Consider the following 22,050-nt stretch of genomic DNA (forward strand, 5'->3'; position numbering starts at 1 on the left):
CGGGAAACATGCGAAGCACGATAACGTGAAATCTTAGCCGAGATGGGCGTTTCATGTAACGTTTTGGCAGGTATGCATCCGGGGATCTCAGATGCGTTAATTTAGACAGCGGAAATTTCCCGCGAAAAACCACTATCCGACTGCTGCACATAACTCATTCATCGGAACTCTGAACAAAGCGTGCAATGTTTAACTCAGTTAAAAACCGGCCGGTCTCTACTCATTCTTCGAGAAAAGTAGACGTCGGCTCTGTATTAAGCAAGGAACTCATTTTAGGAAAGCGGTGCCGCCAAAATACTGCACGCGCCTGATGAAAAAAAGCTTGCAGTCAAATTGTGCAAACAGCGATTACTACAACCAATGATATATATTCCGCACCATTTAAACGAACGACTAAAATGAAAAACGGCTAACTGTCGAAACGGTTACCTTCGTCGGAGATGTCATGTTGGCTGCAAACTTACGCTCACGACGCGGCCCGAGCCGACTCACATGAGGAAATGAACAGCCTTCTTTTTTGTTTGTGCGGTTCAACCCATCCGGGTCCTCCCTAGGTTTGACTCCGCCCCTTAGAAATCCCTGTCCCTAGGGGTAATTCTCTTCCCCTGTCTACGTTTGTTTGTGTTTTTTGTCTAGCTGAAATAATATTTTTTTTTTACTATATTTACAAACAATGCATGTCCGAACAATGCTTATTACTTTTATAGAAGCTTTTTACAGTTTTTTTTTCATGTAAATTGAATTTGGGCTTTTATTTGTGCATGATCACGTGACTTCATTGTTTTGCACACTTCGATATTCTAACGGTCCTCTCGTGTCCGTTGTGCGAGCGTCTTCGCTGGTCTTTTAGGCTGTAGGGCTGATTGCACTGTTTTATTACCTCTTTCTGTCGCAGCTCCGTTGAGCTTTCTTTTGGCCGTTGCCATATTCATAGTTCCTAGTTGTTAGCGCAGTTGCGCGTTCTCTGTTTCACGCTGTTTTATAACCGCTTTGTTCAGTAGCAGCTCTGTTGAGCTTTCTTTTGGCCGTTGCCGTATTCTGTGTTGCGCTGGGTGCGCACTTTTCTAATTGTTAGCGCCGTTGCGCATTCTTTATTTGGCAATGTAAATTGTGTTTGTGTCTGTCGATGAGGTGCCCTTGTAGGAATGGAGGGACCAAGTGCACCACCCGCCGAGTCACCTGCGCCTGATAAGTATCTGTGCCCAGTGTGCCAAGCTAAGTTTGCTTTTGAGAGTTCTCAAAGGAGGCATTTGCGAAACCAGCATCCCGAAGCTATAAGCGCTCTTTGTTTCGCGAAAGGCTCCTATTCTTGTGACCAGTGTACTAATGTAAACTTTGCCCGCCGTGGCGAATTGTTGCAGCACCACGAGCAGAACCATGGGTTCGTGTCGAGGCTAAGTACGCTTCAGTTTTCTTCCTATTCAGGTGAGGAAGATGCACGCGTTCTTGGCGTTCTTTTTTTGTGCATGCACGAATAAATGTTAGCTTGCGTAGACCGCTCGCGTAGTGTTCTGCGGAGGAAAAGGGAGCGAAATTTTGACAGCTTAAAGCGCTTCCAGGTACTTACATGAACGACAGAGGTCAGTGCATTGCGAATTATATTGCTGGGTAAAGCAAGGAATAAGCACAGCAAGCGCAGGACGACTCCTGGTTAATGCTATTTGCAGGCACAGCAGAAGCACAGGATGCGTAAAAAAAAATATCGTGAGAAATGCATACGAATAAGAAGCATTATGCGCCTCATTGCTTCTGCTTATCTGTTGTTTATAGCTCTCTCCTCTGTAATTTTAATGCGCAATGTGGAGCAACAGTTTACCTCTTCTTTCTGCTTCGGCAAACGTGCAGTATTCGGGGGTGAGAACTTGGACACAATGGAGCTACAAGCTTGCACGTTCTTGCTTAGAACTGGCGAAATGATTATCTTTTCTTTCTGTGAACAGTTCACGTAAACTGTATTATTCACTAAGAAGTCATCAGTGCTGTCTCTGTGCTCTCAATAAAGGAGCATGGCTCCTTTCTGCATGATATTTATATTGCATGTGCAGGGTACTAGTGCAAATACAAAACTAATTTTAATGCGCAAACCTTGCTTGCCTCATTGAGCGAAAACTCGTTTGTGTGTGTGTGTTAACATTCAATGGTACCCGTAAAACATGGCATTCTCATGCAACCTGGCAGGTAGCACTTAATGATTGGCTGCGGGAGCAACCTACGAGGCAGGTGGCCCACCTACGTCACACGACCTTGTGGCGTCCTCAAACCCACCCATTGCAAACTGTCCAGTGGGAAAGGTCCCAGCTAAATGAAAGACTGGTATTTGGGAAGAGCAACGTGGGTCATATAGAGCTGCCGCTGGGGAGCACCTGCCATTGCAGGGCAGAGGCGTATGACTTATCCGCTGCACCACTGCACCAGGAGGGGTATGAGGACTGTCAGGGATATAAGAATCTAAAATAGATAATGACCTTTTGCATATACGGGAATTAATCCACATGCTATCGCGTCATACCCTTCTGGTGGAGTTTGTTTCCTCTCCGATTTTTTGTACTGTAATTTGAAATGTCTTCGTGTGCAGCCATTGTTAAAATTCCTTATTGTCTACAGTATTGTGACCGTCAACACAGCATTTCCTAGCCTGGGGTAGCCCGCAGTTGTGTCATTCCAATAGTCCCTGACTTCAACACCTGTATTTGTGGGGCTTGCTTCGCTTCCATCAAGTACTGGTTCAACTGCTTGTAAAAAGGGTCTGCACCGGTCATGAACACGGTGTAAAAATAGTTTCGGTGTTGACACTGGCTGTCTGCCACTGCGGAGAGCACGCACAGATCATGTTTGCCCTCTACTATATGCGCACACTAGCGCGGGGGCTCAGCGCAGTGGTGGCCATTCACTTGCAGAGTGGCGGACGCGGGTGAACGGTTTGCACGGCTTTCGGTCCCATTTTAGGTTTTGTTTTTCGGTGTTTTGCACTGCAAGAGTGCATCACAAGGTGTGGACGTTTAGGTTCATGCCTTCGATGTTGTCGTAGGCACTGTGCGCGAACAAAGTTTGGTAGAACTAGCTTTTGTGTTGCGGTTTGGGACCAGCTGCAGTGATTGTGCAAACCCACGTGGTGGTGTGGGCTCACACCTTGGACGGCTGTTGCGGCCTATGTACATGGCAGCAGAAGCTGACCATACGTGATTATACTTAGTATCCAAGTGCAGATCAGGCTACCAGAGTTGTCCAGACCAAGTGTCGCTCTTTAAAGCTGCGTTTGAGCCCGATCGCCTGGAACTTTGGTTCTAGGCGAGGATAGGAAATAAATATCCCATCTGCCCAGAACAGGTAGGATAATTCGATCTAGTGACCACATCTGCGCGAAGCATTTTCCCGAGCTTACACTATAAAATCGTACTATGCCAAGTTTAATGGCAAGGCACTTTTAAATGCACCCAAGAAACCGATCCTTCTGGCTGATGCTGTGCCCAGTATTTTTCCCAGATGTCCCAGTCTGACAAAAGAGGCAAGTTCAAGAAAGCCTCCTAGATTGGATTGTTAAAACGTTTATTTGGGGCCTGCAGTAGAGCGCACGCGCGCTTCGGACGGGGCCTTTGTCATCCTCTGGGCGCCGGCCGCGCGGCCTGGGTCCCCGCTCGCCGTTGCCGGCTCGCTGGGTCCCTGCCGGGCCAGCGCCTCGATGACCTGCTGGACGGCCCAAAGTTGTTCCTCTTGTTTGTCGCTCCCTGCGGCTGCTTCCAGTCGTGGCGGGATCCTCCCAGACTTAGCTTCTTCCTGGTACTTGCTGCAATTCCACAGAATGTGTGCGAAGCCGGCCGTCTCCGTTCGGCAGACTCTGCATTTGTCTGTCGGGTGCGTCTCGGGATACATTCTGTGCAACAGCGACAGGCTGGGGAATGAGCCCGTCTGTAGCTGTCTGAATAAAACGGCTTGCTCTCGACTGAGCCCCGAGCAAGAGGGTGGAAGGGTTCTGCGAGCTAGGCGGAACGCCTTGGTTATTTCGTTGTATTCGGTCATTCGGTCCTTGGTGCTGAACCACAGCGGCCAGTCGACCAAGGCGCGGTCCGTTAGCGCGCGCGCCTCGGCGTGTGCCGTCTCGTTGTGGTTGGCGTTGCGGTCTGACGCCTTGCCCGCGTGCGCCGGGAACCACTTGATTCTCACTTGTTTGCTGCCATCGTCGTTCTTGGTTTCTTGCAGTATGTGCACCGCTTCCTTCGCTATCCTGCCTTTGGCATAATTTCTCACCGCCTGCCTCGAGTTGCATAGCACCGTGTGGCAGTCGCGGTCGGCGATGGCCACCTCCTCCGCTTGCTCTGCCTTGGGGCATCTCGTGCTGGTGGTCATGCGAACGGTGCCTGTGTCGTCGACGACGACTGTCGTGAAGCCGTGTATCTTGGCGTACTCAGCCGCGTCAACGTAGCGTGCGTGTGTGTGTCGGCCGCGTGCTGGTCTATCAGCGCCTTGGCTCTCGCTGCTCTCCTCCCTCTATTATACTCCGGGTGCATGTTGTTCGGTACCGAGTCCACTCTGATGTTGCGCCTGATCTCATCGGGGACGGGGAGCTGCGTCTGCTCCCTGCCTTGATATCCAATTCCCAGGTTGTCCAGGATTTTCCGGCCGGCCTTGGTCATAGACAGTCTTTCGAGTTGTGCGGCGCGTTGGGCCTCCGCTATCTCCTCTAGAGTGTTGTGCACCCCCAGCTGCAGGAGGCGTTTGGTGCTCATTGTTTCGAACAGTCCCATTGCTGTCTTGTAGGCTCTGCGGATGAGTATATCTATCTTGTTTCTCTCGGTCTTCTTCCACTTGTGGTAGGCCGCCCCGTACGCTACGTGACAATGACGAACGAGTGGATCAGTCTGATGAGGCTCTCTCCCGTCATTCCGCTTTTCTTGTTCGTGAGTCGTTTGAGTAGTCTCGTGGCGTTCGCCGCTTTCGCAATGAGTCGGGTGACGGTCTCGCCGTTTCTGCCATGCGTCTCGATCGTCATTCCCAACACTCTGATCTTGTTGACTCTTGGGATCGCGTTTCCCTCTCTGGTCTTGACTTTGATTGCCTCGCACTCTCTCGGGCTGCTCTTTGGTTTGCGGTGCTTGACGGGCGGGTAGACGAGGAGCTCCGACTTACTCGGCGAGCATCGGAGCCCCGTTCCGTCGAGTTGGTCTTCGATCGCATCAACGGCCACCTGTAGAGTGGATTCGATGTGGGCATCGCTGCCTTCTTCCACCCACAGCGTTATGTCGGCGGCGTATATCGTATGTCGGACTTCCTTGATGTTCCTGAGCCTTTCGGCCACTCCTATCATCACGAGATTGAAATGCACCGGCGAGATGACCAATCCCTGAGGTGTGCCTGTGCTTCCCAGCTTCTTTTCCTGTGCTTGGAGGTCCCCCCGCTCTGAGCTTGGCCGTTCTGTCCGTGAGGAAGTCTTTGATGTAATTGTATGATCTCTCTCCCATGTTGTTTCGAGACTTGGGATAGGATCGCCGAGTGCTTCACCTTGTCGAAGGTGCTCTGCAGGTCGAGTCCCAGTATTGCTTTGTTGTCGCCGGTGTTGCCGTCGATGATCTGGTGCTTGAGTTGTATCATGGCGTCTTGGGTACTTAAGATGCTGCCTGAAGCCAATGGTTGTTTCCGGGTAGAGATCTTCTTTCTCGAGGTATTCTTGCCACCTGCTGAGCAGGACATGTTCCAACACCTTGCCCACGCAAGATGTGAGCGATATGGGTCGGAGGTTATCCGTGTCGGATGGCTTGCCCGGCTTGGGGATCAGGATGATCTTGGCCTTCTTCCACTGCGTCGGCAGCGTTCCCGTTTTCCAGCATTTGTTGTAATAGCTCGCGAGGCTTTCTCTGGATTTGTCGTCGAGGTTCTTAAGCGCCTTGTTGGTGATGCGGTCCAGCCCGGCCGCCGACCTGCTGTTGAGGTCCTGCAGTGCCGTGCGATCTTCTTCTACGTCTATATCTCTGTCGAGATGGGCCTTGGGCAGCCCCCCGTGGCACTCCGTGGGCGTAGTCGGCAGGTATCTGTCGCTGATGCGTTTCGCCACCTCATCAGCGCCGTGTTTAGTGACTTCTCGATGGATGAGTTTCGCCAGTCGGTCCCTTTGGTGTGACTTAGTCTTGGTTTCGTCGAGCAGATGCTTTAGCAAGTTCCATGTTTTCCTCTTTTGCATCTGGCCATCGGCGGCGTTGCATATCTCGTTCCACTGTTGCGCACATAGCGTGCGACAGTGGTCCTCGATTGCTCTCTTGAGTTCTGCGACTTTCTTTCGTAGCCTACGATTAAGGCGTTGTTTTTTCCATCTGTTGAGAATGGACTGCTTGGCTTCGATGAGGTGGGCCAGTCGGCTATCCATTCTGTTCGTTTCGAGGTCTGTTTCTATGTCCTTGGTTGAGTTTCGAACGTCTTGGAGGATCTTGTTGGTCCACGTGTCGATGTTGTCGATTTCGATCTCTTCCGCCTCCTGATTTCTGTTATCTCTGAAAGCGGTCCAATCGATCCACGTATGTTTCCTGACGTTGGTACTGCTCTGCTCCGGTATGCCGATTTCCACGATCATGTGGTCGTTGCCGAGGTACACTCCCGTGTTCCTCAACGTGATCGTAATCGGTTCGTTGTTCTTGACAAACGTGAAGTCTGGGCTGGTATCTCGGGACACAGAGTTGCCAATTCTCGTTGGGTAAGCCGGGTCGGTTATGAGGGTATAGCCGAGTTCTGCCGCGTCTTGGGATAGGTTTCTGCCTTTCGCATTGCTCTTGACGTAGCCCCACGCCGGATCCATCGCATTAAAGTCGCCGCATGCGATCAGCGTGCTCTGGCCGGCCGTCGTGCTTGCCTTGTGAAGAATGGCTTTCAACTTCTGCAGTCTCTGCGATGGGTTACTGTAGATGTTCAAAATGAAGATGCTGTTTTTTCTTTGCTTGGTCGGTATGAGTTCAGTGAGCATGTGTTCGATCCTGACGTTGCTTAGCCGGTGTTCGACGAAGGTGTGTCCCTTCCTGACCAGGGTGCACAGGCCTCTGCCGTCGGGCGGGCCCGCGTGCACCCTGTAGCTGGGGAGGGATGGCTTGTCCGTTAGTGTTTCTTGGAGCAGGAGCACGTCGGGCTTGCGCGCCGCGTGCTCGATGTGTTGCTGGACGACTGCCCTCTTCTTGACGAAGCCGCGGCAGTTCCACTGCCACACTGTTATGCCTGTGGAGTTGGAGGCCATGATTGTCCTGTTCGGAATTCTCCGAGTTGCTGCGCTTGGTTGACTTGCTGCTGTACTGGCATGAACAATGGGTTGCTTAGTGTTAGTTGCACACTGCTTTCCAGATTGCTGAGTCTATTGACGTTCTCCGTTTGGAAGGCTTCGATGGCTTCCTTCATCGATTTGATCATATCCTCGAGGCTGTTGAGTTTGGCCTCGACGTTGTTGTTGCTGCTGTCGGTGCTGCAGTTGCTCATGTTGTTCTTGGTCTTGCGCGATTCGACGGCCCTCTTCTTCGTTGGCGGCTCCTTGTCTGTGCCGGCCGTAGTTTCTTCGGCCTTGTTGTTGCCGCTCGGGCTGGATCTTTGCTGTATGACGTTGCGGAGGGCGTTGCGGATCTCCGCGATTTCCTTGGTGAGGTTGTTGATGGTGGCTTGCAGGGTCGCGTTCTCCTTTTCCAGGGCCTCGTTGATCTCTCGTTCCTTGGTTGAAGCGTTGTCTTCTGTTTCAACGTTGTCGCTCGGATTGGTCTTCATACCTCGTGCGGCGTTGACCCAACAGACTCTCTCGCGCGACGGTGATCTTTGGGTTTTCGTTTTTCGCGCGTCTCTGCTCTGGCTCCTGCAGCTGGTATTTCTCGACTGCGCGCGGTTTCTTGATGGCGTTCTTGACTTATGGGCAGCTGGCTTATCGAGTGACTGGAAAACGCTGTCCGACGGCAGCTGGTGGCTGACCTTTCGGCGCTCCCACTGACACTTGCGAACGACGTAGGGAACCTTGTACCTGGCTTTACATTCTGTGTTGGCGGTCGGGTGAGCGCCGCCGCAAAGTTTGCATTTGGGGGTACATTTGTGGTCTTCCTTGGGGTTCGCTTGGCCGCAGCCCCTGCAGATCCGGTTGGTTGGCGTTGGGCACACGTCCTTGCGATGCCCGACCCGACCACACTGGTGGCAGACATCGACTTGCTTTCTGTACAGGTGGCACGGTATGAGCGTGACACCATATCGGACAAAGTTTGGTACCTTTGGTCCTCTGAAGGCTACTATGGTGGTGGTCGTGTTGCCACCTAGAAAACGAAATGCCACCTAGCCTCCTAGAAAACGACAGTCTGCGAGACTGTGGTGAAGCCCGCCTGACGCTGGCCATCCACTGACGTCCCTGATCCCCACTTGTAAATAAACCCGTTCCCGTCGTCACAACTTCGTGACAATATTTTAGGAGTCAGTATAGTTATTATATATGCTCTGAGCATTCGTGTGGATGGATGGGAAAAACTTTGCAGTGAATGCATTTCGTTAACGAGCTCGGAAGGATTGCACGGCATCGTCCTCGCTGCTGCTTCACCCATTCACGCAGTCCCAGCAAGTATAACACGAAGTTGCCCAAAATTATTTGGTGTCAACAGCAGTTTCAATCCTTCGGTGCCTTGCTGCACTTAAGAAAGCGCACATACTACATGCCGCGGCACCAAACGATTGCTCAGCACCTGCATTGTAGCTGCCGCAGCTCGGCGACTAGACAAGCCTCCATCGTATGGTGCCACCTGCCTGCGTTCGATAGAAGCGCAAGGAGCAGCGAACAAGGTCTGGCCGCTCCGCCGGGCGCAGTGTCAGCACCTTAATATATTCTTACACGTTGGTCACGGAAATCAAGATGTCGGTAGTCATTGGATGACTGACTCAGCAAGCACTTCTAGAGTAGATCCAGTACGGCTGTCAACTTCAATAATGTTAGATTGTTTTCTTCGTTGTCTGTCTAAGGGCATTGTAGTTCAGAAATCGGGGGAAAATCACGTTTCACCCAATCTTTCAGGAGCATATTCGAGGTGTAAAAATTTTAATGTGGTAAAGTCCGGTTTCACCCAAACACGAAAAACCCTATGTGTACAGGGTGGCCAGTTTTTCTAGCACCATCTCCCCTCTCACCTTCCCAGCATATATGGACCTGATCCTCACCAGCTGATTTCCTCCTTTGCATTGCTCCTAAGGCTTCCTTCACTTCCTCGTTCGCTACTGGCGGGATGTCAGTGCTGTGCACTACTGCCTTTCATTATTGTCCTGATTCCATTGGCTACTATATAGTAGAACTCTGTGCCTACTTTGGAAATGACACTGCCCTCTCTCTCTTAATGAATACATCCGATTTTTCTCTCTGCCTAGTTTCCTCTTCACCGCTTTTAGGCTATCTCCATTCTTGAGAACTTGCTCGATTCTCTTGTTGTGACATGCTTGTTGACGCAGGGTGCTTTAATACCTGGTGTTGGGCAAGACTGTGGTCGATTGGTGGCCGATGCATGACAGCGTGAGCGCTGCATCGTCGTCTTCCAGCTCAGCCACGTGCCACCTGGCAATACTATAGTCTGATACAACTCAAGTCTGGAGTGAAGCTTCGCCCACATTCAGGACCTTTGCAAAGAATTCTTCCACAACTAAAAGTAATCTGTTAAAACTTTTCTTCTCACCTAAAGAAAAAGCCGCTTACAAGAGAAACAATTATATGCTCTAGAATTTCGATCCCTGGCTTGTTTGCTGTACTCAAATAGTAAAAAGTTGTTCCACTTTTTACTACTGGGATTGGCCAGTAGAGTCGCGGATCGTGGCCCACTGCTAGCTGCTGCTTTTTTTTTACATTTTGTCGGACTGTATGTGGCATTATTTCCCCTTCCGAAAAAGAGAAGCATTGTTGTGATGCCGACAGCCTCGCGGTCAACGTAAGTTTAATACCGAAAATAAACGTTGGGGGGGGGGGGGGGGGGGTTAGCAGAGCATTCCAGCTGAAGCACGTTACGACTTCAACATGTTTGCCATTACCGTGTATAGAACGGTTTAAGCCATACACAACGCGCACAATGTCTGAGCTGTCTGCATCGCAGTTGCACTGCATTGTCTGGAAGCATTTCATAGTCGACATCGTTAACGCACTGTAACATTCTCTAAGGGCCAAAATAGCGGCATAGCAGTTCTTCAGACAAGCCTTGGCAGCTGACAGGAGTCCATGTCGAGATTTGGTCACCGGGTTTGTTGTCAACCTGGCAGTGGCGAAAGTTGCGCTTAAACTTCGCATTACCACCAATTGCAACCGTCTGTAAATTTTTTGCCAGTGAGTGCCCGGATGTGCGCCCACCGAATTGTGCACACGTGTGCATACACATGCTTAAGCGCCCACATGCATGGACACACGCGCGTGCATGTACACACACACACACCACGGAAATTTTTGAGAAAGGAGACTAAACTGCTAACGCAGTAACGAAACCACCTACAATGCTTTAACCGTAAGTGGGAATCGAGCCAGTGGCGGCGGGCGCAACAGAGAAGCTTCGTTTACTGATGCCGTAGGCTACTCGGCCATCTTCAAAGATTCTTTTTATTGTTGCCGCATGGAATATCGGGAACCTCCCTGACCTTGTCTTGCTTTACTTGATTGGGTCGAATTCCGCGACCTCGGCACACGGCCTCATGCCACTATCACTTCCTTGCTCTGCCCGCACATAAAAATTCCTGAAGGTGCACACGTCAAGAAAGGGCGATCAGTCAGGAGGTTTAACTTTCGCAGCATAAACGTTCCGAGCTAAAATGAGAACTGTTCTGTGAACAGTGACCTCGCCGAAAGTGGCGATTGTGCGTGTTTATCAAGCATAGAGCTTCTTCACACGCTAAGCAGTCTTATTAGCAGGAAATGTTCACACGGAATTCTGGTGTCCTTCATTACTGGCACAAATCTTATAGTGTAAGGCATGACCTCAGTGTCCTTTTTAAGAGACTGCTGAAGTGAGCTGTGTCTCAAACGAACATAGCGTCACAAATAATTTCTTTGTTCAATAGTTCCTCCTTGCTTGCAGATGTAGCAATTCACTGATCATGGCACAAACGTCCGCTTGGCTCGATGGCATGTCCTAATACGTAAAGTCGACGTTTGAGGTCTAAGAAAGGTTTTTGGGGCCTATTGAATGTACATCCTCTGAACTCGTCTTACTTAATATAAGACCGTCAGCAAAGGCTAGGTAAGGCTGCACGTAGAGGAAGTAATAACCGATCAGAACCTTTGTCAGCTGCCTTCTGGAGAAGCCGTACAGGTTCTAAGAAAAAGCGAATATTTAGGAAATCGAGTGTGTCAGCACAAAATTCCCTCGCGACTATGTACATAAAAGACAGATGAGCATTTAGTCACCTAATAATTATTAGCACAGCTGCCAGGAAGCGGTGGCTTTTTGGGTTTCGAAAAATAAGTCATGAAACAGGTTAGTGGACAAAAACTGCACGAAAGGCTCACCATACTGTATCAAGGTAGCATAAAATTCTGTCCACGCATGGGCTCCCTTTGAAAGCGACCCAGAAAAGTAACAAAGATTCTATTTAACGAATTTACGATCGTCCCCTTGCAATGCACCAATTGCAACATCTTCACAGCGCAACGTCGCATCTAAGACGTCGCAAGTTTGTGTCCGTACAGACACGAAGAGCCCCCAACCAATGCAAGCCTGCTTTTTTATCATATTCTTTTCGTCAGAGCAAGAGACGGAGACGACATCAGCATAGGACAAAATCTTAATTTTACACTGTACTAGCGACATGCCACGATTAGCTGTGTTTTTGAAGAAACTGAGCTATAGGTGGTCGAGATAATGCGAGTTACAAAGGCAATGTAGAGCAGGTGATGAAAATAAAATATTTTTGGTAAACTCTCAAGATGTATGCTGCAGGTGTGCCAGAGTGGGTGGGTGGGGGGGTGTGACTGGCAAGCCGCTTTTGGGGTGACAGAAAGATGTCTTGGCTTTATACACCTGCAAATACAAGGCAACTTCCGCTCATAGTGGGCACATGCAGTGGTCCTGACGGCGCCTGCTTAAGCATTTTGGGCTGGAGAAATTCCCGATTGACACGAGCTTCAAGAGAGACCTATTACTCGCCTGACGGGGACTTCGAAACTGCTGAAACTGAAAGGTTTTGTAGATGAATAATCCATCACCTTTTCTTTTTATGTAACTCATCAGATAGTCTAATATACATAGCTGGTGTACACTAATTCTGAGTTCATTTGATTTCGCGGCTCTTGCGTAAATTTAGGTCTTTTTGCCGCGAACAGTAAAACATCTCGCAATGAGCAAATTTTGCAGTGCTGTTTTATATGCTGATATCACAAAGAAAAGTAAACAGCAAAACAAGGTTGAATAAAAACCTACGTTCAGAATTTTTTATAGCCTGAACCCGTTTGAACCGGTTCGACGCTATCCGGAGCGGTTCGAACCGGAACGAAATGTTGCTCCGGAGCCGAACCCGGAACTGAACTGAACCCAAAAAAATTCCGGTTCGACAACCTGGGCGGAATTATCTGGTGAAGCGCTGCATAGGCTTCCTTCTGTGCTCCTATATTTGGCAGCAACGGCGTGGCTACGACGGTCGACTAGGTTGACTTATAAAATGAAACCGAGAAAGCACGAGGTATACAGGTCTGCAGTCTCAACGTTTGGGGCGATACAGCATAACCGATCGCTAAGTCCAAGAAGAAGGACGGCGGGATGCAAGACTCGAGGCAGCTTTCTCACATGACGAACCTTTGTGATGTGCCTGCTCTCGTCCAGCCACTTCAGTGCGGAGAACGCCGAACACTACTGGACATTGAAGCCATGCAGTTACTTTGAATGAGTCATGCAATTGCGATCTTCACTGGTAATGTCTGAAAAAATGCTTTTTTATTCGCTTGGCTTTAAGAGAGGTGCACAGGCGAATGGATAGAAGTTTACGTCGAGCTACAACGAAGTTACGTTTGCTCTGCAGAGCTAAATATTTTAAGTCATTGCAGGCCTTATTCTGCTTGATAACTGGTTTTCGGTCCGGTATTAGCTGTTTTCGCCAGGTTCTGATTGACCAGCAATAGTAAAAGTCAGGTAATATGAAAAGTAACTGCATGATTTTGCCGATACCTTAGCGACGTTTTATCCCTTTCTAGGATAGGTGGTGAAGAAAATGTACATGTTGAAGCTCGTGGAAGCGAAAAATAGAAAAAAAACGACTCAAACGCTCAAAAACGCTCAAGCGTGGCATACCCAAGGCACACGGTACCGGCTCTTGCCTACATAACGAAAGCCACTGCTGACTCCAGCAACGCCGCATCTCCGTGACGTCACGGCCTGACGCTTGTCTATAGCTTGCATTAGGTTGCTAGCCTTGTGGAATATATGGCAGCCATGCCTCACAAAACTGTATTGAATCGCTTTTAAAGGGCAAGGTAGATTAAATTAGTAAATATTAGAGCAGTTACAGTGCGTCATCCATGAAGTGTTAGCAGAACTTGGGGCAGGTGGGCCTCATGCACTAAGAGTGCTTTACCCTTGAGCGATCACATTTGAGAAGTCTATAGCTAGTCCATGTTGCTCTGATGGCTGCCTTACATCTTGAAAAACTTCAGTTAAATTGTTCGAAACATAGCAAAACAAGTTTGACCATTGTGTAATATGTCTCCATTAAATACGTGCATTTGTATTTTTGTTTGTAGATTTTGCAGCATGGAAGGAAATAGAAGAAATGAAGGAGCAAGTCCAATTCACAGCCACTACTGGACCAAAGCGTTTACCCTCAGGAGCAACGAAGAGGTACCTGTTTTGCCACAGGTCAGGAATGGAGGTGAAAACTGGAAAAGGTAAGCGGCAGCCAAAGTTAGTGGGCAGTGGGAAGTGCAACAAGCACTGCTTTGCAACTATGGCTGTCACGCAAGAAGGAGAGAAAGTAAGTGTTGAGTATTAGGCGGAGCACTACGGCCATGAGAAAAGTGTGAAGCATCAGCGCTTGACATCCACTCAGAAGAATGCCATAGCAGCAAAACTGAGCCTAGGAGTTCCTAGTAAAAGAATTTTGCTAGATGCACATGCAACTGGTGGAGATGAATTGAATGTGCTCCACACTTTGGACAGGCACGATGTTTATAATATAAAGCGAAAGTTCCATATTGGAAATGAGGAGCAGAAAGACCCAGATGAGTTTGTCAGCATGAGTATGTGGATTAATGAGCTCCAAGAAACCTCAGTTTCGCTCTATGCTGATAGAGAGTTGCTTACGGAACAAGGCATAGGGAAGTTTAAAATGGCTCTCATGAACAGCACTCAGGGAATTCCTGCTCGAATATGGTAGGAAAAGTGTTTGTATTGATTCCACCCATGGAACGAATTCGCACGATCTTCATCTGACAACACTGCTAGTAATTGGCGAAGACTTGTCAGGCATTCCATGCGCGTACCTTCTTTCAAAAAGTACTACAGAAGAAACTATGGTTGTTGTTTTTTCAGGCAGTCAAGGAGAGACTTGCTCAGGCACTTTGCACCGAGCTCTTCATGTCAGACGATGCGCCAGCATATTACAATGCTTGGGCAAGGGTAATGGGGAGCCCCTAGAAATGCTTGCTCTGTACTTGGCATGTCAAGCGTATTTGGAACTTGAATGTCAGTAAAGTTAGTAGGAGAGAAAATCGGAAACTTGTCAGGGAAACTTTGCAAACTTTGACGCTTTGCCCAAGCGTAACAGAAGTTGAGGCTGTCCTTGCGAAACTTCTGCCGTCAAAGTCTGTGGAGGAGCTCAGAGCCTTCGTTGAGTACTTTGAGAGGGTGTTTGCAAAGCGCCCACAGCAGTGGGCACTCTGCTATAGAGAAGGCAGCGGTCTCACTCCTAATAACCATTTGGGGAGCTTACATAATGAGCTCAAGACGGTCTACTTGGAGAGGAAGCAGTGCCAGAGGTTAGACAAGCTGTTGATTACTTTGCAGAGGTTCACTAATGACCGGCTCCTGAAAGCAGCTTGCTTCTGAGGTGAGGCCCAGGACAGACCACTGCACAGCTGATAACTTCAAGAAGCACTGTGCAGGTTCCATAATATTGAAATCCGGTGTTAGCAAAGCACCTCATGGTGGCTGGCTTATGGAGTCTGAATCTTTGCGGCAACATCAGTACATAGTTGTCAAGGGGAGCACAGCATGCACAGGTTGCAGGAAGAGCTGTCATGAATGCCGAATTTGAATCCACAGGTTCCATTGTACATGCGCTGACTTCAGGAACAGCTTGAATTTGTGCAAGCATATTCATGCTGTTGTGCAGTGGGAACTAGAACAAAATTCTGGGTTTCAGAGCCCACCTCATAAAAATGAAGCTCTTCCCTCCACTTCAGTAGGTCATTTCCATTGGGTGAGCCTGAGGCGCTTCTTGCTAGCATTCAGGCTGGTTCTAACCCTCAGTCACAAAGTTTGGAAATGGAAGGCTTTCGCACTCTGACTGCAGCTCTTCTGCAGGACCTCATGAACGTAAAGGACGACTCGGCTGATCCATGACGTCACAGAAGTGGTGGCAGTCTGTAAATTACTTTTGTTTGTAAAAAACTGATGCGTACGCGTTTCTTTGTATGCGTCTCGGGAAGTCAAAAATACATGCACGCTGTTTCAGTTATTATTTATTTATTTATTAGAGATACTATCAGTCCGGTCAGGACCAAGATAGGAGTGATACAAGGTACAGATTACGAAAGCAATAATACGGTAGGTTTTGAGCCTTCAGCGTGGCACTGCGGTAGTTACAGTTGACCTTTCGCGGAATGACGTCATACCAGTTGCGAAAAAAAGGGCCCCCAGCTCGATCAGTCGGTGCAGGGCGGCGGTAGTCACGGCGGTGAGCCTCGCGCTCCTCTCACCAGTGGCATTACAGTTGTGGGAATCTGGCGATGTGGGAATCCTGGCTTTGCGCCGTCGCCTTTGCGCGGCTGTGCCGGCCGCCCGCGTTGTTTCTCCTCTTTCCCTTGCCCCCGCCTCAGGCGGTGGAGAGGCGGCTGGGTGACTAATCACTGTCATTTAGCCACAGCTCCGCCCCGGCTCCCCAAGGGCCTTTGCCATTGGCGCCTTTTGGCGGGAATTCGGGACCCCGCTTTGGGCGGCCGCGCGCCGCGCGACCGTCCGAGCGGGGCCCAGAGAGAGAGATCCCTCCGAGACAGCGTAAGGTGCGTACGTTACTGTTTGTCCGTGCCGGCTTTGCCGCTCGGACCAGTGCTTACTCGAGCTCGCCCGCACGTGTCCTCTGACCTGCAGCGGCTCGAGCCTGTCCAGCGGGGTCCAGCGACCTCTGACAGGCGTACCTTGCGTTGAATGCCCACTCTCTCTCGCAGCCGGCCCAACGGTCGACACGAGAGAGAGATCACAGCACTGCCGCGGGGACATTCTCCTGCAGCGGCGTGCTAGCGGCGCACATTGCTCGAGTCGCTTCGTGCGCGCAGCGGAGCCTTGCTCCTCGCGCGCCCCCGGGACGGGGTGACTACTGAGTGCGTGTGTATCAGCTGGAGGACGACGTGAATAAACGTCTCCTTTGTGAACTTGGAGGCTTATTTCTTTGCGGCGAATCGCTCTCCTCCCACCGGAGGTTGAGTGCGCTGCAGCGGTGTCCCAGTGTGTGTGTGGTGACGGCTGATCGGGGCCCTTGGCTCGCGCGAAGCTCGAACCCGCGGTGGGTGGTGGCCTGTGTCCACTTAGAAACCCACAACTATGTGGGTTTCTAAGTGGACACAGGCCACCACCCACCGCGGGTTCGAGCTTCGCGCGAGCCAAGGGCCCCGATCAGCCGTCACCACACACACACTGGGACACCGCTGCAGCGCACTCAACCTCCGGTGGGAGGAGAGCGATTCGCCGCAAAGAAATAAGCCTCCAAGTTCACAAAGGAGACGTTTATTCACGTCGTCCTCCAGCTGATACACACGCACTCAGTAGTCACCCCGTCCCGGGGGCGCGCGAGGAGCAAGGCTCCGCTGCGCGCACGAAGCGACTCGAGCAATGTGCGCCGCTAGCACGCCGCTGCAGGAGAATGTCCCCGCGGCAGTGCTGTGATCTCTCTCTCGTGTCGACCGTTGGGCCGGCTGCGAGAGAGAGTGGGCATTCAACGCAAGGTACGCCTGTCAGAGGTCGCTGGACCCCGCTGGACAGGCTCGAGCCGCTGCAGGTCAGAGGACACGTGCGGGCGAGCTCGAGTAAGCACTGGTCCGAGCGGCAAAGCCGGCACGGACAAACAGTAACGTACGCACCTTACGCTGTCTCGGAGGGATCTCTCTCTCTGGGCCCCGCTCGGACGGTCGCGCGGCGCGCGGCCGCCCAAAGCGGGGTCCCGAATTCCCGCCAAAAGGCGCCAATGGCAAAGGCCCTTGGGGAGCCGGGGCGGAGCTGTGGCTAAATGACAGTGATTAGTCACCCAGCCGCCTCTCCACCGCCTGAGGCGGGGGCAAGGGAAAGAGGAGAAACAACGCGGGCGGCCGGCACAGCCGCGCAAAGGCGACGGCGCAAAGCCAGGATTCCCACACAGTCGAGGTGACGTCATACCAGTTGCGAAAAAAAGGGCCCCCAGCTCGATCCGTCGGCGGAGCATGGCGGGTAGTCACGGTGGATCTTTCTCACTGCGTACAAAGATAGTTTGCCATGCCGTCTACTGCCACACAGAAGGAGAAGGCAGCTCGCCAGTGTGAAGCCAGGAAGAAACAACGAGCTTTCGCAACCTACCAGGCTTAACCAAGCTAAGCCTCTGCCAATTTTTTAGACAACCCCCTCGCATTGCGAAAGCAGAGGCGGCTCAAGGCCGGCCCCCATACTGCCGAAGTCTTGAGCTGACCATTAGCAGGAAAGAAGTTGCGGGCGTATGCGACTCCCTTTTTTGGTTGTTTTAATTCTTTGTGGTTCCAAGGTCCCCGAATCCAGAGTCGAAGCCTAGGGCTTCTTTTTAGTCGTCCGTTAATTTTTTCCTCCAAGATGGCGGCCATGCAGTGTCAAAAGTGTAGGTGCCTACGTGTTCTTGTTGCGCTTTTTGGTGTTTGCTTTCTCGACACCGACTGTGTGGCGCCGTGAGTGCCTCACCCGCTAGTGGCCGAGGACTTTAAAAAGGGGGCCGTATGGGCACGAACTTCAGTCCGCTCGTCAGTGGAGACACTGCCGCCGCGAACACCCGGGACTCCGAGCCGCCGCACCGCATCCGCGAAACCGCAAGCTGCCCTGGAAGGACGTCACCTTCGGGGGGCCGCACTGACTGCGTGCTTGAGGATGGACTGCAGCCGCGCTCCCCGATTGACTGTGTGTTTGTTCCCCTTCTGAACTTTTATCGACTGTAGCTAATTGGACTCTCACTTGTGTTCTGACCTGTGTAGACATATTCAATGTATAACTTGAGTGTATTTAATGCTATTTTTTTTCTGACATTGTTTTGTAGAATGTATATTACGCTTCTGTGAAAGCAGCCGCATTCTTCAGTTGAACTATAAATGTTGTTTTGTTGTTGTTACCTCGTAGCACGCCTCTGTCTCATTCACTACGTTTGCTTACCGGCTACGCCGGGCATCAAACGGCCACCCCCTCATTGTCAGGACTCTGTAATGACGTCGCGTAATATTTCTACACATCACTGGTACAAGTAGTCAAAAAGAATGTTCATAATGCTACCCAAGCTGCAAAGCAAATGTTAGGCAAGCAGCCATCACTACTGAAACACACTGCTAGTACGAAAAACCTGGAGAAGCAGCCAGATTATTGACCCAGAAAGCACCGCACCTCTGCATCTGCTGCGTCTACGCGCTTTCCAGCACCTGCGGTTTTGCAGCAGGACTACTTGAAACACATTTCATTTATTTTAGCCTCAGGGCTTTCGCATTGCAGGGCTTTCGCATCATTCTGAATGATGCGGAGGTTCCTGTCATTCATACCGATAGCAACCATAAATTTTAGTGTTTGGTGCAGTTATCACACATGGTGCAGGAAATGTAGTCCATTGCTTCTCCTGCAGGCTGCCCTTGTTAAATGTTCTGCATAGTGTCATGCATAGTGGTGGTCTGCTCTGGATGCTGGTAGTGTGTGTGTTGCTAAACTAGTCATCTCCAGGTCTTCAGGTAGGTGGCTTCGGTGTTAGCTACCATTGCAGTATTTTTTCTGTTGGCAGAACCAGGCATGAAGTAATAGTGCAGTGTGGCTCTAGGCTTTCTGTTTCGCTCTAACCATGAACCGACTAGCCCAACATCATGTCTTACTAGGCTTTCTGTTGCAGTGGTGTGCTCTGAACCGTAGGTATTCATGTGTGCTGCTCGAACAGTCGTCTCGAGGTCTTGCTGTACCATGTACCTGGATAAGTGCTGTGCCTGGCACAACCAGATGCAGCACTTGTAGTACCTGCTGAAATCAAAGGCACACAAGTATTTTAGACGCCTTACTGAACACAAATGAGGTGTCTCCGTAGCTTCCTGTGTGGCGAGGTATGATCATTGCTGTTCAGTTATTCTCGAAAGTGATGTGCTTTTTTTATAGCAGGAGTCCGGCACACTTCTGGGGGGCTTGCTGTCCACCCGGCTGCAGATAGTTGGACGTGCCCAGACATGTATCCTTTGTCCAATGGTCAGCTTGGGAACCAACATCATATGCAGAACAAAGACTGATTAAGCCAAACCAGCACACATTTTTCTCTCGGCAGAACCTGCCTGCTAGAGAGCGCGGATCCCAGGTGGCGGATAGGGAAGCGCCTATCGCAGTCGGGCCCTGCTCCTCTGCATTTTGTAGTCACTTGCAAGACGCTGTTAGCAGGAAAAACCTTGAAAAAACTGATTCATTATGCCTGCAGTTAATTCCCCATGACTGGCATAGGTGCAGTTGAGGCTAGTGTGATAAGAATGGTGCTTGCACCCGCGGACCAACAGGTGTTGATTTCAGCAGGATCCCGCCTACTTGCCAAGCATGCACCGGGAGGATTCTGCAAATACACCTATACAAGACAATAAACTGTTTTACAACTGCTATGCTAAGTGGCCTTGTGCATCTTTTTGTATTTTGCCACAAGGGTGAAATACAGAGCTATATGTTAAGTTGTGAAAGAGCAATGAAGCCACCAAACTTGATTTTGAGATGTTGCTAAGCAAATATATTTCCTATGATTCAGTTGTGTATGGCAGTTCGATGAACTGCAGAACAAAACTTTGTGATGCAATTGGAAGGTTCATACCTTGAGTTAGCTGCAAGATATTCGTAACCATGTCAGTATGTTGATTCACACATCAGCAGGGTAGTTGAATTCTGAAAGTTTTGGTCCACCACCGCAGTTCTATAACCCTTTTAAACAACTTATAGAGCAGTTGAATTGCAAATAAGCCGCTACTACACAGAAACTGAAGCACATTCCAAAAAAGTGGTCTGGATGCATTGCAAGCAAAAATGGTCCGAGGTGGTACAGTACTTTACCCTGCCAGTGGCAAGCTGAAATGCTGTTTTGGTGCACGTGATGTTTACCTTTGGTCACTTGGACGATGCACAAGCTTGTCCGTCAGGAGAGACTTTGTAACCTTAGCAAGGCAATGTTGTCAGCAAATCGCAGAATACTATGATATTGTCCATTAATTGTTTTCCCTGAGTGTTCCGACAATAATTCTTGCATGCAAGTGAACAATGGAGAAATTGTCTTACTGTACACCATCATTCTTTATTCAACTTTTATTGCTTTCTCTATGGGGCCTATTTAGTTGCACAGCCAGTGTAAATATCTTGCAGTACTTTCGCATATGCCTCTTCTGCACCTTGGTTCCACAACGTCTTGATGACTGCTGGTTAACAGTTAGCTTTCTCAAAATATATGACTGCTATATAAAGGGGTTGGTTTCACTGCATCTCTCTACCAGCCGGTTGATAGTGCAGACATGATCTATTGTCAAGCAGTGTTGTGCGGTACATGGCTACAAACCGTGGCATCCTACAAGAACGGTTTGCTCAACGTGCTCTCTTCACCTTCAAGCCTCGTCTCTCAAGTTCTGGGATGCAACCCGGGCACCATACTGCAAGAGGCAAGTACCTCAATACATTGACAACAGCAGTGCAATATTGGAATGCTTCCATGCAAATCTGGGCTACCACGACGGGCAGTAAAAGACGCAAAATATCAAGCGCCAAAAACTACTCAATTCATGCAGGCAAAGCAAAAACGGCCACACGATTGCAAAGAACGAGAGAGGTGCCTCTTTTTTTTTTTTTGCTGCAATCCATAAACTGCAGAAGTTTAGCATATTGGGTAGCGGTCAGACCAGATATGTGCAGTGCTTCAACGCTAAACAGGCATCGTAAAATGATTCCTTCGGTGAACCCGCTGCATAGGCGCGACCAAAATGCAGAGCACACTTCGACATGCTAACTCTTCTCATGCGTTCCGCAGTCTGCTTTCAGCACTCGCGCCAGCTACGGCGGCCGCACTGGTGCTTGAATGAAGAATGATAACACGTAAGGAATTCAAGTTTGAATAACATAAGCAGTTACTAAGAATAAGCAGTGCAAACGCATCGCAAAGTTGTCAGCATGCCACCCAAGGATTTTTTACGTTCTACATCACTCACGTTGACAGCCGCCACCACCGTCATCACAATCGCTCGCATTCCATCCTCTCGGTGCTCTAATCCTGAGCCACCAGCTGGGTAACAGTAGACACACTCGCTCAATACTCGCAAAGTCCACGACAGCTTTTGCTCTTAACCAGAGCAGTTAATGCAAATAAAACTCGGCGCCGCTACTGCTCCGCCATATTTGAATTCGTTTACCGGATTTGTGCTAGGCTTGTGGCCAGTCTTGACCCTCGATGGATACAGGCTCGTAAATTCGCAACGCGGAAGTACATTTTTTCTTTACAGTGATTCCGAAACTGCCTTATTTTATTGAACAGCACAACTCTGAAGGCGCACTGCAAGGTTTTTTTTTTTTGCATTTTTCCACTGAGATACGCTGGTTGTTGCCTTTACTACCTTTACCTATGAATGAAAGTGATCCTTGCGAGGCGATATAGAAAAAAAAAAATTTTTTCCCCCATATTCTTCCTGAGCGATGCAGCGTTGGCCCG

General features: G+C 49.8%; 2 protein-coding genes and 1 pseudogene across 4 annotated transcripts in view; 1 reads left to right on the forward strand and 2 right to left on the reverse strand.

The window, feature by feature from the left end:
• Positions 1 to 21,999, reverse strand: part of LOC149342744 (uncharacterized) — a 41,149-nt gene extending 19,150 nt beyond the window's left edge. Inside the window, exon 1 of one of the 2 annotated variants that reach the window (XM_089545219.1) lies at positions 21,554 to 21,999. In XM_089545219.1, the coding sequence (XP_089401345.1) occupies positions 21,554 to 21,592 (39 nt within the window). In that variant the 5' untranslated portion in view covers positions 21,593 to 21,999. Of the gene's footprint in view, positions 1 to 429; positions 1,385 to 21,553 lie in introns of those variants that run through there. The other variant, XM_089545220.1, reaches the window with a different exon arrangement.
• On the forward strand, positions 479 to 15,880 carry LOC149342745 (uncharacterized; annotated as a pseudogene). Its single transcript, XR_016283072.1, has 2 exons — positions 479 to 1,425; positions 13,685 to 15,880. The product of XR_016283072.1 is annotated as an uncharacterized LOC149342745 (transcript).
• On the reverse strand, positions 3,532 to 4,392 carry LOC149342746 (uncharacterized). Its single transcript, XM_089545221.1, has one exon. It carries the CDS (start codon positions 4,342 to 4,344, stop codon positions 3,547 to 3,549), a length of 798 nt encoding a protein of 265 aa, XP_089401347.1. The 5' UTR covers positions 4,345 to 4,392; the 3' UTR covers positions 3,532 to 3,546.
• Positions 22,000 to 22,050: the final 51 nt, after the last annotated feature.

Source organism: Amblyomma mixtum, chromosome 5 (assembly GCF_055824585.1).
Source record: "Amblyomma mixtum isolate Tamu chromosome 5, ASM5582458v1, whole genome shotgun sequence".
In the NCBI taxonomy this organism is placed as follows: Eukaryota; Metazoa; Arthropoda; class Arachnida; order Ixodida; family Ixodidae; genus Amblyomma; species Amblyomma mixtum.